The sequence below is a fragment of the Pocillopora verrucosa genome, chromosome 9 (genome assembly GCF_036669915.1).
Source record: "Pocillopora verrucosa isolate sample1 chromosome 9, ASM3666991v2, whole genome shotgun sequence".
NCBI lineage: Eukaryota > Metazoa > Cnidaria > Anthozoa > Scleractinia > Pocilloporidae > Pocillopora > Pocillopora verrucosa.
In genome coordinates this window covers 12,889,361-12,906,861 of record NC_089320.1, presented here as the reverse complement: position 1 = coordinate 12,906,861, position 17,501 = coordinate 12,889,361, and the positions used below count along the sequence as shown (strand labels likewise).

The following is a 17,501-nucleotide window of genomic DNA, read 5'->3' as shown; positions in this document are numbered from 1 at the left end:
GGTTTACACCCTTTATTAATTATTATTTTTAAGGTCCCATGGATGAAAACTTTAAGGCTGAGATTGACCAAAATCTTAAGAATATGTTGATGACACATTGGCTCAACAGCTGTCGCCAACTACTGACACAATACAAATGATTTATTAATGAAATTTACTCTTCAGGCGAACCGAATAGGACAACTTAACATTTCGATGCATGTGACCAATCAGGACAGACTATGCACCATAACGTCACGGCCAAACTGACCAATCAGTTTACGCAAACCGGACTTGTAACACTTGACCGACAATAATAAATCTCTGTTCGACTCTAATGATGACTTCCGCTAAGGTTGTTAAAATGTCAGTCACGACTTCCAGCAACAGCCCTTCCGGCTAGGAAGATCTGACTGCTCGATCGAAACATTGGTTGAAGGAATCTCATCTTTGCGTAATGTCACGCAATCTCTGCGACCTCAGATTTCCACGCGTTGCGTGTAGAAGTGCCGAAAGCTGTCTCAAAGAAAGAATAAAAAAGAAAGCTTAGACATGAATTAATTTGCTGAATTCAAAAGTTTTCGTTTGCATTAACTCATTTTGTGGTTTTTCATGATCTCGATAATTGATAACCTTTGCTCTCTTTACTATAACTATTGATTGGTCACGGGAAATGTTCTTGGTATGGAAACATAAGTCACGTGACAAAGATAAGGCTCGGTGAAGATTATGGCGAAGGAAGGCTTCAAATGGCGGAATTGAGACCGTCAGACTGGTTTACGTTGAAGATTTGAAGGAAAGAATATCTGTTTTCGACGTACAATTTAAGGTATGGATTTACGGTTTGGTACTTATATTTGTCGGAATAGTACCGAACTTGATGCCTTTTTGATGGCTTGACCGCAAAAAAATGGCAAACGTACGCACTGGAATTTGATTCAAATAGCGCGAAGAATTCTTTCGTACTGAATGAGTTGGCGCATCGTTTCCGACTGCTGGTGAATATTGAAAGGGCTATGATGTTTATGAATAAGTGCATCAGGTTTTAAAGAATCAACGTTGTTATGATAATATTTTGTACCTGCACAGCGAGGTATGATCATAAGGTAATCACCAACCTTGTCGGATTAAGCGCTGCATTGAAAGAAATATTGTTCGTTCGGTAATTCTCGCTTTTAATTCGATATGACAGCGAAATTTGCCTCAGTACCGTAAGAGAAATTGTAGTAAAATGTAAACATATTCAACACGAATCGTTGACCGGAAATCAGTCGAAGCAGCTTCTGCTACGAACAAGTGTTCAGTGAACTTCTTGATTATAAGCATTCTTTTTTAAATTACTTTTTTTCCGTTTTGGAATGTTCTTAGGCTATTATTTTTTAAAGGGCGTAGGTTTAGCAGTATATGTTTTTGTCGAAGTGTCTTGAATCTCTTCAAACTGACAACTGAACACATAATAAGCACAATGTTGAGGGGACATATCAAAGGCGCGCATCTGTTTCCATTTTCCAAGTCTTCATGTCGTTGTAGAATCTAGTTTCTTGTTTTTAACCGTATTTTATTGATTCTAGTTTATGTAAAAAGTGCTAATTTTAGTTAACTGAAGCGAAATGACCCTACCCGAGTCGACGCCTTTTGGATGTTTTGAATTGCGATGAGAGATCACAACTGAATATTATGGTTGATCGATCTGCGATTAAATCCGAATAAAATCAGGGATATTTCTTACGCTCCCATGAACATAGATTATATTTATTAGTGCCATACGATTTATTTCGATACCTTGAAGTTATATTTGAATTTTCTAAAAAAAAAAATCAATTTAAGGCCTATCGAGTTTGCGAAACCTTAATTAATTTATAAGAGTTATTCGAAAGATGTACAAAGGCTTTCACTGATGTTTACACAGAAATGTTTTCCCTACTACCATCCGTTTTTGCGCAAAAATGTATTTAGATGTAATCTAGGCGGTGGGTTTTGTTGCACGATAGTATTGTACATTTTTCAGTTAAGCAGATTAAATTAATTCCTGTGAATTGGCCTCAGGGCAAATATAAATACTGGATAAAGAATATTTCAGGGTAACACAAACAGGGACATCTTTTCAAGATATTCACGTCTAAGAGGCGCATTGTGTACCGTTAATAAAGAATTGTGACAACTTTCTGTCTTGTTAGTGAGGTCAAAATGAAGGAGGCTAAATTAAGTCAAGAGTCCTCTGTACAGTTTAACCCTAAAACAAAGCAGTTGTGAGTTCAATCATGTTTACAAAGGTGATTCTTTTTAATGTGCTCAAAATGACTTTCTTTGCCTTTTAGGAAAATGATGGAAGCAACTACCTCACCTATCTTGGCTGGCAAGTGAGTGAACTTGTTTACATTATTTTGTTGTAAAAACTGAAAATCATGTCTTACTTTGCCTAGGGATACAATCCAATTCTAATTCCTTAAAATAACCCAATAATTTTCCTCAAGCAGGAGGATTATTTTGTGTGGATAGTAATCATTCTTAATAAAGAAGCTGACACAGGTTTCTCATATACTACAAGTAATTATTAGCCTCAAATTTAATTTGAAAATTATAGAATTCTGTCTTATAGACAGTGTAAATTTTGGGATGCATGAATTGAGTTTAACAGACAAAGAAATCAATTAAGCTTATTTCACAAAGAGAGAACTGGGGCATTTGTGGCACTAGACTTGAATTAGAACAGTAGATTTCACTGTATTTCAGCATATATTTATTACTTTTAAAGAAGTTACCAGCTTGATCACCCTTTCTATTGAATTTTTGTTCTTTGCCATGTGAGTTTATCAGTTAGTTTTATAGCATCCACATCCTTTTTCACTCAAATGCTTCCAATGATAGCTCTGTGAATAGGTATACAGATGAGTAATTAATTATGAGTTATTTTTAGTGGAATAAGTCTGGGATAAGTTAGCTTAATGTTCGGTGGCGTAGACTTGAGTTTGCACAAAGGCAAGCTGTATTCACCACAAGTTACATTATATCTCTGCTTCAAAGGCTTAAAACAGCCATGGTTGTTGCTTTTTTAACCCAAATTGTTGGGTTTATGCTCGCAAAAGACCAGTTTTTCCTTATATTCCTGATTGGAGAGCAGATGAAAATAAAGAATCTCACTCTAGAACATGTCATATTGAACTTTGCCAGGGTTAATACTGGCATCATTTGGTTGGGAGTCTACTTTTATTGGTATCATGTTCACAAATATCTTAAAAGAGTTTAAACCAATTGTCCAAGTAGTCCTGTTCTTAACCCTTCAAGTCCCAGATCAAATTTGTAATTCTCCTTATTGTTAACTATACAATTCGTATAATGTTAGTTCAAGGAATTTAATATTGGATCAACTAAGTATCCCCAAATTGATATTATTCTTTATTCTCATCACTTATCTGGTTGATATTGTATTGATATTGTAAGGAGAAATTCTGTCTTGGTCACTCATGGGAGAGAAAGGGTGAATTTGCACTCTGCTTAATCATAGATTTTAGTGCTTTTTTTTTGGTAGGTAGTCCTTTGCAGTTTGTACCTCAGATTGAAATAAAAAGCATGTACACATTGTACTTCAGATTACAGAATGTACAAGATCTACTCTGTAGAAATTGAATTTATAGTTTACATCATATCTTTCACGTGTGCCAGGTGAAATTCTTCTAACAAGTGGTATTGGTGACATTGAAACAAGAATACTAACTGAAATGCAATCCAAAGGGAAATCTAACCAAGTCTACAAGTGAAAAGCAAACTAAATGCAAGGGTAGTCAAGAGAAAAACTTACTGGGAAGAGCTAGTAATTGGATAATATCAAACAGCTTTATTCCATGTAAACCTTATATGCTTGAATTAATTAATTCTTTTCAGCATCTTGAATGAATCCATACCTAAAGATGAAGCTGATCAGCTCCTTCAAGACCTGTTTCATGAGATGAGTAAGTAACATTTGATAATAGAACAAGTGCTAGAGTGTTGTTCATACTTTCAATCCCTGGAGTGATCAAAAGAGAAATTTATCTTTTCAAAATCCATTCTTACTGTCAAGCTTAATGGCCAAGAGAAAAAAAAGACAAAAAAATCAACCTAAGAAAGTTTTTTGATGGGACAACAAATTCTCAGAACTTACAGTAGATGTGTCCAGCTGACAATGTTAGGAATCAATATACACTATAGGATTTTGGAGCTTAACCCTTTAACTTCCAGATCAAAGTTGTAATTCTCTTTACTATCAACCATACAATTTTAATGTTAGTTCAGAGACTTTAGTAGTGGATCAAATAATTATCCCCAAATTGATATTTTTCTTTATTCTTGTTACTTATCTGGTTGATATTGTACCGATATTATAAGGAGAAATTCTGTCTTCATCACTCATGGGAGTTAAAGGGTTAAACCATACATGCATTACGTTATCTCTGTACTGTAACTATTGTTATTGCTAAATATAAAGAGTGTCTTCTAATATGTTCATGGTGAGATATGATGCATTCATTTTTTAATGTGCTTTTTCCTCTTTGTTTTGTGTGCCTTTTGTAGATGAGGAGAGTTTTGATGAAATAAGATTTGCAGCTTACAGGACAGCAGCAAAACTGCTCTTCATTCAAAACAAAACCAACTGTGAGTACATGGTATATGATATATGATACTTTTACCAGGTGATTTTTACTCATCTTAAAAGCAGATAGTCCACTACATATCACCCGTTAGACTTGATATTCAGATGCTGTTCTGAGAGTATACCTACAATTCTTCCCCAAAGGCTTGCTTAGCTTGATGTCCAGACTAATTTATAACATTGTTGCAACTAATTACTTTATTTTCCTTACACACAGTGCACTTGGTTGATGTGTTTAACATGATTGAAGCATTTCGAGAAAATGGCCTGAATACTCTTGACCACAACACAGAGCTCCATGAAACAAGGCTGGAAGCAATTGTATCAAGTATTTTTTATGCTCTGAACAAACGGCTTCCTACAACTAACTACATTGATGTAGAACGATCCATAAGTCTGGTCACCAACTGGCTTCTTTATGCGTATGACAGGTAAGGTTGAGGGTGAAACTTTTTTGAAGAATATCGTGCAATTTGAACCCATTTACTGTTTTTTAAACAAAGCTTTGGGAAAACATTTTGAATACATTGTGCTTGTTTCTGAAAATTGGGAGGAATTGACTAAAATTTGGTTATATTGGTTGATGCAGTTGAAGTTTCTGAACAAAAAAAGTTTTGGAAAAAAGGAAATTATTTTTAATTGTTACCAAGTTGCGAGGGAGACTACATGACAGGCAAGTCTCGTCATCTCTACCAAAAATTGACTTTCTTTGTAGTTAGTTTTCTCTTAATTTTAGTGCCCCTGTGGCTATTTCTGCTCTTTTCTCTTCTACTCTGTAGGTTTCTGCAATGATTAATAATTTGATACATGTATGATGGTTTTTTCCCCTATGATTGGCAGGAATTTGATAGGTATGTTGCTCTTTTTTTGTTTTCAGTGATGCCATAGGTAGAATCAGAGTGCTGTCAGTGAAAACTGCTCTTTCTACACTCTGTGCTGGACGTCTCATAGATAAATTGAGATGTAAGAACTTTTTATTCTTGACCTATTAATCAAATGTGGTAAAAATATATTTGATTTATTATTTAATCTTTTGCTCATTGTTAATTTAGTCTTAAAAGAGCTCTTGACAAATGTGTCCATGCATTTAGCTTAATGTTAATTATTGATAAGTAACCTTTCCTTTTGCGTATTTCACTTTTCAGATCATTTTTCACAAATTGAGGATGACAGAGGTTATTTGAACTTCCCCAAGTTTGAAGCTTACTTAAGGGAATTATTGCAGGTCTGTGGAGATGTTCATAAAGATAAATATTATGAACTAGATTCTAAACTTTTGTAGTATAGCCTTTAACCAGGCTGTCAATTCTAATTAAAAAAAAATAGTAATAAATTTAATACTTACATGTATAACACACACATAGTCTTAACATATGCTCATACACATAAAGAGAGAAACAAATAATAAATATAGAAATAAAGTGCTTGTAAATCCCTACTGGCAGGAGGCAGACCAGTTGGCTATTTACACAGTGCAGGTGAGGATTTTAACTCAGGGCAACCAAGAAAAAATCTAATGAGTAGTCAGGTGGAGGGCTTGAACCCAGGGCCACTAGATTACAAGTCCAGCACCCTAACCACTTGGCCAGGCTGCCTCCTGTTACTGCAGGACCAGAAATAAAGCCTGCAAGATTGGAGCCAACCAGCAAGACAAGCATCAGAGAGGTCTCTTAGGGATCGGGCACTAAAACTTTTCTTGCCAAAAACCTGCTGATCTCTTGCATGCTTGCATCACTGCTGGCTCAGAATCAGTGGCTTCTACCACTCCTGTATCATGGCTGATAAGAACCTGCTCAAAGGCAACAGTCATACATGTAGTCACACAATGCATCAGAAATGCAGGTTGAATTGTAAAAGCATGCGCCACTCACATCTTGTTCAGGTTGACCCCTCTGAAAGAAATTATAAAATGATGCATTCATTAATTTTTAACTACAATATCATGAAAGTTTGATGTTTGTTCTCACTTCTCTTAGCTTCCTGCAGCTGTTGGAGAGGCACCCACATTTGGTTTCTCTGAAGAGATTGTGGTCAGGTTCTTCAGTCCTGATGGGGTAGGAATATTGATTGTCCCTTTTCTCTGTCTGCATAGCTTTTATCATAGCTTTTGTCATCAGTGAATATGCTGTTCTTGAAAACTGGTTCATTCATCTCACCATTTATTCAAAAACTGATAAGTTCTACTTGCTTATTTTAATGGTGTTGTGTTGCAGTATGATAACCTGTCACGACTATGTCTTGCTCTGACTTGTAAGCAAATTTTTAAGATAAATGGGATTTGCTTTTTGTTTTGATATTTGTCAAATCATTGATCAATGTAAACCAAATTGCTTGAAAAATGGGAATGGAAAAATTTACAGCAGGATACATGTAGTTCAAGTTTGTTTAAGACTTGCCACTCATCAAGCTAATTGAGGCTGATTCTAGATACCAACACAACAGTTTTATCTTCTTTGAATGATCCCTTTTGTAGTTTCCCTAACCCTTTGACCCCTAAGAGTAGTTAGCATCTAATTTCTCCCTACATTATTACCCCTGGATCATTCATTAAAGTCATGAGAATAAAGGAAATGATCACCAACTAAAGATGCTCTTGATTGTTAAACAAATTCTCCTTGTCAACATCATAGGAAATTTATAGTGAACAGTATAGAGAATTGCATACTTGTGTTAGGGTGTAAAGGGTTAAGAGGGGTGACATGAATTAAAAGAAAAACTGTTAGCTCAATTGGTTAGAGTGCTGGACTGTTGTGTGGGAGGTTGAGGGTTTGACCCCTGGTCGGACCAATGCTTAACTGAGGAGAATGTGCTACCTTTCTATAATGTCAAGAAATGGATAGACATTCTAGTCTTCTCAGATAAAGATGAATAAACCATAGGTCCTGTCTCCTGCTTCTATTAATTAGTCAATTTGGTTAGGCAGGGGACGTTAAAGAACCCACTCATGAGATTTCTGTGATGTGGTCTGGCCTTTTTACTGGGAATCGGGGGGGGGGGGGAGGTCTGGCCTTGTTATTGTTAATGTGGGATCCACTGTAATTGGCTAAAGCTGCAGTGGTCTCCCTGCCTGAGATAATTAGGCAAAGCTAAATAAATAAATAAATAAACAGTCACAGCTAGGATATTCACAACATAGCATAAATTTCACAAAATTATGTAACTTATTTGTTCAAACTTTTCCCTGAAGTGGTAACTAAAATATTTATATTACAATTGAAAATGTTCACCATAATCTAAAAAGATTTAACCTATTTGTTATTACACAGTGCTTGGTGTGTTTAACTGTTTATGTATACATGTACTGTTGACATTCCTCAATAAAAAAAGTGCAAGTACTGTGTACAGTTAAATACAGTGTTATCCCTCACTGATTTGGTGTTTTTTCTTATTTTAGCCCTTGAAAAGAAATGAAACAGTTCTTCTTAATTTTCTTGAGTGTGTCATGGGCACTGATGCTCCTCTTTGCTATGTTTGGCTTGGAACCATGCAGAAAATGGCCAATGCTGCAAAATGTAAGTTTATGCCTCATACAGTCTGATTATTGCATGAACATACCTTGTTGTTATGTTTTTGGTTTTCTTTCTTCTCATTACTGTTTGAGACTATGAAGGGTTCTTAGCACACAAGACGTGAACAATTTGAGTCGCGTAAACAAGATAATTTGGTTTTATCAACTAGGTTGATAATGTAAATGGGCTGCGGTAAAGAGTTCAAAGCTGACATTTTGGGTGTTAGCCCTTTGTCTGAGCAAATGGTGAAAGTCTGTTAAGAGGAAAGGGCATGGGCTGGGTGAGCAAAGAGGTAGAAGGGAGAATGAGAGGAGAATGGTAAGGAAGAGTTAGAGATAAAGTTTTTTAGGTGAGGAGTATTGATCCATAATTTCAGTTAATTTTTAGTGTTTTTTCAGTATTTTTTTGCAGAGATCGAATTTTCATTTTCTTTTTATCTTCAGGTGAACATCAAATTCCATGTCAAGTTTGCAAGACAAAGCCTGTTGTGGGCTTCAGGTAAAGTGATGTGTTAGTAAATATACAGGTACAGGTATAAAAAAAATCATGTGCCAGAATTAGGAAGTGAAAGGTGGAAGTTGCCTTTGTGTGAGTGTGTGAGAGCACTAGAAAACTGGACCTTTCACTTTCTTCTTTTACTTGAGGAGGCATAGTTACCTTCTTGGCATCTTTCTTTGTGTAAGTTAGTCAGACTACTGGAAAACTGGACCTCTCACAGTTTTTCTTTTTCTTGAGGAGACACAGTTGTCTTCTTGGTCTGTCTTGGTGAGCTTTTATATTGAAGGTCTGGGTTCAAGAACTGGCTTGGCGTGATTGAGTTGTACTCTTTGAGAAAACCCTTCATTATCATTGTGTGTGTTTAGCAAACAGGTTACATCCTCCCAGTTTGCTTGTGCTGCATTCCCACCCACGAGTTTGCATACAGCAGCATTTCTCAAATACATGTACTGTATATCGTTCTTAAAAGATCATAAAGTTAAATGATTATGGCTACATAAATTGCACATCATGTTTCAATTGCTTAAGCAGACTTTGACCCACACAAACACACAGTGTCATCATTAAGTGAATCTTGTAGTCATGTTAATAAGTGTTTCTAGCTTCCCAAAAACTTAAAGGTTTCCACAACGTAGGACAACATACTGGTGTCTTCATGATGTGGCCACGTTCAGTATGAAACTTGTCTCTTGATTCTTTAATCTTCTCTCCAATAATTGAACCAATTAGATGTTCATTTAAAGTCGTGTTCCTCTTTTTTTTTAAGGTACAAATGTCTTCACTGTTACAATTACACTCTCTGTCAGGTAAACTCTTTGTTCCTTTATTTATTCTCTCACAAAATAATGTAATTGTAGATTGCTGCCTGTTAGGCGCCTGTTATTTTCAAGTTCTTTTATGCTCAGGGTTTGCATGGGTCCTAGAAAAACTTGGAAAGTCTTGGCATTTTATTTTGACATTTTCCAAGACTGGAAAGTCCTGGGAAAAGACTACAAGTCCTGGAAAGTCCTGGAAATCTGCTTTACTCAAGCAATAAAGTTTTCACAATTTGCGCTTTAAGAATTGTATGTAGACCGGTAGGAGAACTGATTTTGAATTCTTGGGATCGAAAGGGTTTAAGGTGAAGTCCTAGAAAATTAATCTGAGTTCTGGAAAAGTCCTTGAAATTTGTTTCTAAAAAGGGCGTGAACCCTGTATGCCACAATATCGCGTTAGGTCATGGAAAACGACTCTATTTGGTAAGAAGAAGATTAACCGGCATGTTGTTTGACTTTCCAGGACTGCTTCTGGAGAGGAAAGTCTTCACAAGGCCATAAACAGGATCATGATGTGCGAGAGTACTCCACTTGGGTAAATAAATATTTTAATTGTACAATTGTTTTTACAATTTCATTTCATGGCCATATTCCCAGTGTTCTCCCGTATTTTAAGCATGACAGGTAAAATAAATTTTCAAACCGGTAAAGTAATCCTTTTACTTGTTGAATTTTCAAGAATTCCAAGCAATTTTAAACGGTTATAAGAGATACTACAGGCGGTAAATGTTACCGGTTACTACCTGAAAGGGAGAACACTGTATTCTAGTGCTCGCTTGTTGAATAGCATCTTCATATTAACCCTTAACACTGTGAAGAGTAAGCAACATCTAAATTCTCCTTACAGTGATACTGCTAAATTATTCACTAAGATCATGAGAATAAAGGGAATGATCGCTACTCAAGAAGTTTTGATTGTGGAACAAATTCTTCTCGTCGGCTCTTAGGGAAATTTTTGGAGAACAGTATGGAGAATATGCATCCTGATGTAAGAGTGTAAAGAGTTAAAACTGATTCTGCAAACGATTCAGTGAAGTTCATGCTCGTGCAGAACATTAGGGGTTCAAGGTGTAAAGAAATCTTTCTGTTTTGTTACACTTCCTTCTGTCGCAATACGCGCATTGAAACATTTTCACGTGATTGATGGCACGTGACTTGCACGTGTACGCGTGTATTTTTATGGACCTTGATGATTTGTAATTTTCGTGATTTATGGGTCATCCGCGGGTAATTCTCACCTGACGCTCTTTACACATTTGCTATGGTGTTGACACGGAGGGTTTTTTGGGACAATCAGGAGCTGTTTTAATTGGTGATCGTTTCCTTTATTCTCCTGACCTTGATGTTTTCTTCAGCAGTGATGTTGTTAGGAGAAATAGGATGCTAATCACCCACAAGGGCTAAAGGGTTGATCAAAGTGATCGTAAAAAGAAGGTTGGGATTCTAGATCAATATCAGTATCTGGGCAACTGCCCACCTACCCCTCCCCTAACAACAGTAGTCAATTGATAATAAGTTAGGGTTAGTGTTGGGTTAGGGGAGAGGTAGGTGAACAGTTTCCCAGACACTGATATTGATCCGGGATTCTTACCAATCGCCTTCGAGTGAAAATATCCTCTGCTAAAACCAAAACGCCCCCCCTTCCCTCTCTGAAAAAAAAGGGAAAAATTGTAAGGAAGACTCCTTAGGCAATTTCTAAAAATGCTAAATTCTTGTTTCAGAACGCGGGCGAGAGAGGCAATTCTCTCCGAAGTAAATTTCTCTGCGGTGGAGGACGAAAGAAACGACCTTCCCTGCCAGAGTACCCCAGGGAACCAGAGCCTAATAAGACACTAGATGTCACGAACATCATGTAAGTATGATAACATTTAGCCGGATGTGTCAGACGCTGTTTCCCAACGAATCCCGTGTTTTTCTCGAGACGCGAGGTCGAGAGATTCAGATTAAAGTACTGGCAAGAGATATTTAGTAGTTTCGAAGAAGCTACATAAATTTAGTCTTCAAAATACGTGTCGATGAAGCAATTTTCAATTTCAAGTTAATTTCGAAGCGATCCGGTATTGCTTTGGTTTTGCTTTTCTTCGCTTTGTGATTGGTCTAGAAAACTCGCGCTACTTTCTCAACCAATCAGATTCAAAACTGAAATCTATGACGTGTTGGTCACCCGATTTTCACTTGCTTATGGCAATGTGGGTGTTTTAACTAGGTTCTGCGTGATATTTCCTAGCTTCTGATTGGCTGTTGGAATTACTTTGGTGAATCGAAATGCGTTTTGTTATCCTCACTAAGTACTCCTCGTCTACTTTTTGTTTTATCTTACCTTTTTGGTGTTGAAAACGTTTACGGCTACCTTGTAAATAAATGGCGAAGTAATATCGTGATGTAAGCCGATGAAATGGTACCAGTGTGGGAAACCTGACAAAATACTGTTTGCGAACTTAGCTAAACATTCGTCTGCCTGAAGAAGAATTTCTTGAGGCAAGATTCTCTGTTGGTAGGAGCTATGAGAAGGAGGAAATTTTGGGGAAAAACCTAGAGTAATTTTATCGTCACCCGGGACTTCCGCGTCACCGTGAGGACAACTCTACTAACTACATGTACGTAATAGAGTGGCACATCTCGGGCCAATTTGAGCTACGTTTCAGTAAAAGTAGTGGATTGATGAGGTGAAGAGCTGTACACGAGGATAGGTAACGGATGTAAGGAAACGAAGTTTTCGTCCTTTTTCTACTGATAACGGCATCCTTTTCCGTGTTGAGTAATCGCTTATTTACATTGTGTCGAGACTTGATAACAAACGCTAAAGGTAAACTGAACATTTGATAAGTTTTTATCATTTTTCCAGTTGGCATTTGAAGATAAAGGAACGCCCGGTTTACCTTCTTTCTCGACCACAGGCTGATATTAACATTTGTTTTTTTACTGTCGTAAACAATGTACACGTCAGAGGAACTCGATTGGACGAAGTTATTTGATTGCAAAAAGCTTTATCGATGGGCGGTCGGAGGGCAGATGAGACTAGGTTGGTTATCAACACGACGCTGATTAAGGGAGACAATCTTCAAAAGCTGATGTTGCAAGCTTTAGCCTCCTTATTATCTTGATAAATCAGTTTGAGAGCTCTACTCATCCTGTATCGGGTGATTCGAGAGTCAAAAGCAAGGCGATAAATAGAATTTCGTTTTGACGGAAAGTTTCTTTGAGATTGAGTTGTAGAACCATGAAGCTCATCTCTTGTTGTCAACATGCACGGTCTTATTAAAGGTTCTTAACTACCAAGATTTCTCGTGGAATTCAAAGAATTATTTTTGACCACAAGCTATGGAACATTTCGGGAAAACGAGCGAATTTGTTTTAAAGATGACAAAGAAAGATGTTTGTAAATCTCTGAAAGTTTGAACCTTTTAGAATGAATGTTTCGAGTTCCAAATTATGGCAATTCTTCAGTTTCAAATGCAATTTTTTTTGGAGAACTTGTCCAACAATCAAAAGCTTCTTTAGTTGTTGATCAGTGCCTTTATTCTCGTGACCTTAAAGTGTGATTTCGACGTAATGTTGTTTGGAGAAATTAGATGCTAATCACTCTTAAGGGTCAGAGGATTTAGAGGAAGCCGAATTTCAATTTCCTGATAAACACGACGAACACTGAAATTTCCTTTATTTTCTTTTCAATGTACACTTTTATCGTAGTATTTGGTTTAGGTTTTTTTTTATATCGACAAACTTTGGTCTTCTAATCTTGGAACAACACTTTGTTTCTTTAATCTTGGAATTTAAGTTTTTGATTTTACTTTCATAACCGACGTGGAGAGAAATTACAGAAGGTTTGGTTGCCTGCAGATCGTTTAACAACGCCAAAGTGTTATTCGTGAGATAATCTTTACTTACTTTTAAAGAAGCAGCTAATTTGATAATGGATTAGCTGAGTTCAATAAATGATAACAAAAGTGGCAAAAAATAGATACACTTGCTACATTTCACGGTAGATTTTGCAAGGATGATTAATGGAATGACGCAATTGGCTAAACGAAACTCCGCGGTTTCTGAAAGACACAGCAACATTTTTTTGTTTTATCTATTTTCATATGATTTGTGTTTATTGCCTTCGTCGAGTAAACTCCATGTCTTCATGATTGGCCGAAATGTACTAAATATTTAACATCACCGATTGCGATCTGAAGTAACAATTAATAATTTATTTATGAGCTTGAAAGGAAGTTTTTATGTTGACCGTAACATTGCGTAGCGCGATGAAACTTCGATTGCAAAAGTTTGTTTTCGACACAAGTTTAGTCTAGAATGATCTACAAATTGCAAAGATGGAATTCTGGTTTGGTTTCTGCGCTAAACGACCCGTTCTACGTACCGAGAGGAAAGTTGAACTAGGATGAATTCCCCTAGCAGTAGTTCAAGCGGTAGCAGTTCTAGTGGTAGTCGCTCGAGTGAGAGGAGTTCAAACACTAGTAACAGTGGTAGCAGTAGTGGTAGCAGTGGCAGCAGCGATGATTCTTACTCGGAAAAGCGGCTTTTTATAACTTTAAAACCAAACGCTCGTCAGACATGCTATATCTTTACGCGTCCATTAAGAGTTCGCGTCAAAGGCGGTGGAATTACGTAAGTGAACAATAAGCTGAAGAGAAAAGTTATATGAAACCTTTCTTTTCAAAACAACAAATGTCTTTGTTGCTCTTAAGAATTGAAGTACATAAATGCCGTCTATTGTGTACTCTTGGAAGGGCGTACTATTTGCAGTCGTGCCTCTTTGGCAACGAAAAGTGTTTTTATGTGAAAGGTTGATTCTTTCGTGTCGTCTGTGAATGTTTTCGCTTCTTCCGTGAATAAATTTAGATTAAAGTGGGTTTGTAATTGCTTATCGCAATTACGTTGTACGGTGTTACTTAGATAACGGTACCGAGGAGTTGAATTAACGAATTATCTTCCCATTAGAAAGAGGCGGTTTTCATATTTGGAGACTCTAACAATATAACTTAGTTGAAAATCGTTAACTGCTTGCTTAGGTTCAGAATTTAAATTTAGTCGATTCTACCTCGTTTTAAAATTCCGTGCGTTTTTGTTTTTTTTTTAGAGATAGCTCTATGCCTCGCTCACATTCTCAAACATCACAAGAAACGTTTAACAAGTTTCTCAAAGTTACTGAATATTATTATGTTCGTCGACAACCATTTTACTGGGTTAAAAGTTGTGTTCAGAGACTGGAAATCTGATGTATTTTTGATGTACTTTTCCTCTGCCTATTTATTTCATTTTAATTTTTGTGGTATCATTTATAGGAATTTAAAACGCCAAGATTCCATTTAACTTAGGCTCCTTCTGTTTTACTTTTGTGTTGGCAGACCTCCGTTGCCTTCAGATCTTTCCGGTCCAAATCAATATGTTGATTACGTCGCAAGCTCTACGTCACCTGAGTCAGTGGATACCTCAATGGAGTCGTCACAGCCAACTAAAATGGCGGAGGATTTGGACGGAAGGTAAGGACTAGTTGGCTCGTTTGAGTGACCAACAAGGAATTTCTCTTTACATTATTTAAACTGTTTCAACAGACAGGTGAGGAGAAGAGGGAAAAATATCAACAAGGGGCGGTAGTTGCTTGATTTAACACCAAATTCTCCTAACTAGAATCACAAGCAGCAGATGTGGAACAGTACAGAGAATTAATATTTAGAACTCGGGAGTGAAAGGGTTTAACGGCTGGAGCAGAATGTGGTTAAGTCTCTAGTAATGAGGGCCAGCTGGCAGGTTATCAGTAGGTTTAAAAATAAACCACTCTCCGAGTAAAAATAGAAAGGAAAAAAAAGGGAACCCAGATCTTTCCATCAGGATAGTAGAGTCTTTCAAGTTATCTGGCGCCAAAACCGCTAAAACCGCGGTAATAAAGGCAACAGTTTTCCTGTCTTTTCTGGACTTTGAGAGTTGGTAATTGCTTGAGGTCTTCATTCATACTCGATAAAAAAAAAGGAAAAAAAAAAAGAAACAAACGAGGAATAAGGCATCTTAATTTAATCACGTGTTACTTCTTGCACTTGATCGGCCAAATGAATGTCGCGATAATTTGGTTTCATCAACAGAGTGGATAATGTAAATTGGCAATCGTAAAGAGATTCGTAAGCCGACGTTTCGAGCGTAAGTCCTTCGTCAGAGTAAATTAATGTCGGCTTGATATCTTGGAAGTGGGTTTTAGTTGACCATATCTACCTCTTAAAATAACCCCGGGTTACTTAAAACCCGAGTTGAAGTTGAATTACTGCGATGTGTAAGGACGTCTTTTAAGGTGATAGTTAAGAAAAAAATTAAGAGAAAGGAAACGGAAACAAAAATGAAGCTTTTAAAAAGACGGTGGAGACGGTATCTACAGATTATAATTGATCGTTAGAAAAAATTCGCAGAAAGGAAGAGCACTTTGAAATAATTCCATGCAAATCCCCAAAACGATGGTTGTCATTCAATATCGAACTTTCTGTTGAGAAAAGAACATTTCCAGCTTAATGAACGATAAATCAATAAGTGTCCGATGCTTTGGCGACGTTCTTTCCTATCTATTTAGTGAGGAAATTCGTTTCGTGTCTTTCAGATGGAAATTAGGATTTGCGGAATTAATTCTGTTAAATTCAGGAAACAAATATTTCAATCTTTAATATGAGCGGTAAGAAGCTGCAAACTTTGATGTGTGCTATAAAAGGTCAAGCAAACAAAATTGGACACCCACCCTAATGAAGCGAAACAGGTTTTTTCCCCTTTGAAATGAAAGTTTGCATCGAACGAAAATAGACTTTTTCAAGTAGTCGAGCAAAAAAAGGAGACAAATTGTTCGAGTCATGTACTATTTGTTTTTCTTAACGACAATGAAATTCCCATTTTTTTCGTCCTTTATTGTCATAAAATTTATCTAATATTTCTATTTGCTTGTCTCCCAAGAGCAATAACCCTAGCCTATTATTCGTGGCTATTTTGTTTTCATTTCGTAAGGCGTGGGAAAAAAGACTTACAGCACACCTTTCAGATATGATCTGAAATCATTTTTCTGGCTTCATCGCTTCCCCGTGGCGATAATTGCCATTATCTTTATGAAGGTGAATTTGACCAATTGAAACGAACAGTGCATGTATTCTTTAAGTGAGTGAATTTATTTCACAGTCGTTGAAAAACTCATTATGAATATGTAGATTTGTTTTATTAACACCTGATAGCGAGCGATACTAAGTATACTCAAACAGCAAGCTCAGCTACTGAATACGGCGGTGGAAGCTGGCAAAGAACGCCCGCAAGAAGTTGTGTATCGCCGTTCGGGTTCCTCGTCGCACGAAATCGTATTTTATTATCATGCCCAACGGTAGTTTTATTCCCCATTATGTTGGGCGTAATTTTTGGTTGTCTGATTCCAGAATGGATGATGAGCACAAGTTGATATCAAGATATGCGGCTAGGTAAGTTAATAAAATCCGTATTTCATGACTGGGTTACAAGCTAAATGTGGTTTTATGTACATGAGACCCGCTTTTTTCACTCATGCTGCGTAGTGGTCGGGTCAGGCTTGGCTTGGGTTTTTGTCTTTGTCTTGGATGTCTGTCGATGAATACCTTTCCAATTTTTTCCGTGAAGGTTTGTTCAAGGACGGCGTACTTTGAGTGGGTTGTTTGTGATAATGATATCTCCCTTCAATTTTTCGTGTAGCCTTATTTTATTATGTTCTTGTACTTATTCATCATTTTTATGAAAGGAAGGCGACTCTTCTATCCCCATCTCCGCAATCGTATCAAAAAACTAGAATACGGTCTTGAATTTTACATTCTTTACCTTCTTTTGCATTAATGCGTATTCGCTTTCGAAACTTGAGCTGATCCAAGATCTCAAACTGCTTAATTATTCTCACGAAGATTGATGGTATTTCTTAAAAATATTTTAAGAACAACTTTCTAAGTTGACAATCTTTCTTGTCATTTAAATTTCCATCACAGCAGTGCTTTGTTTTTCGCTTAGCCACATTCATAGAACATCCACTCAAAATCTTATGGAGAATTAAGGTTTCTTGCAATTATGGAATGAATGTCTGGT

General features: G+C 36.8%; 1 protein-coding gene across 2 annotated transcripts in view; it reads left to right on the top strand.

The window, feature by feature from the left end:
- Positions 1 to 664: 664 nt before the first annotated feature.
- Positions 665 to 17,501, top strand: part of LOC131798927 (dystrobrevin beta) — a 32,652-nt gene continuing 15,815 nt past the window's right edge. For both annotated transcript variants that reach the window (XM_059116589.2, XM_066171734.1), the window contains exons 1-15: positions 665 to 808; positions 2,298 to 2,339; positions 3,862 to 3,929; positions 4,531 to 4,611; positions 4,827 to 5,040; positions 5,487 to 5,572; positions 5,755 to 5,834; positions 6,586 to 6,663; positions 8,004 to 8,121; positions 8,562 to 8,616; positions 9,383 to 9,422; positions 9,895 to 9,966; positions 11,153 to 11,283; positions 14,786 to 14,920; positions 16,832 to 16,873. In XM_059116589.2, the coding sequence (XP_058972572.1) occupies positions 2,302 to 2,339; positions 3,862 to 3,929; positions 4,531 to 4,611; positions 4,827 to 5,040; positions 5,487 to 5,572; positions 5,755 to 5,834; positions 6,586 to 6,663; positions 8,004 to 8,121; positions 8,562 to 8,616; positions 9,383 to 9,422; positions 9,895 to 9,966; positions 11,153 to 11,283; positions 14,786 to 14,920; positions 16,832 to 16,873 (1,238 nt within the window). In that variant the 5' untranslated portion in view covers positions 665 to 808; positions 2,298 to 2,301. The remainder of the gene's footprint in view (positions 809 to 2,297; positions 2,340 to 3,861; positions 3,930 to 4,530; positions 4,612 to 4,826; positions 5,041 to 5,486; positions 5,573 to 5,754; positions 5,835 to 6,585; positions 6,664 to 8,003; positions 8,122 to 8,561; positions 8,617 to 9,382; positions 9,423 to 9,894; positions 9,967 to 11,152; positions 11,284 to 14,785; positions 14,921 to 16,831; positions 16,874 to 17,501) is intronic.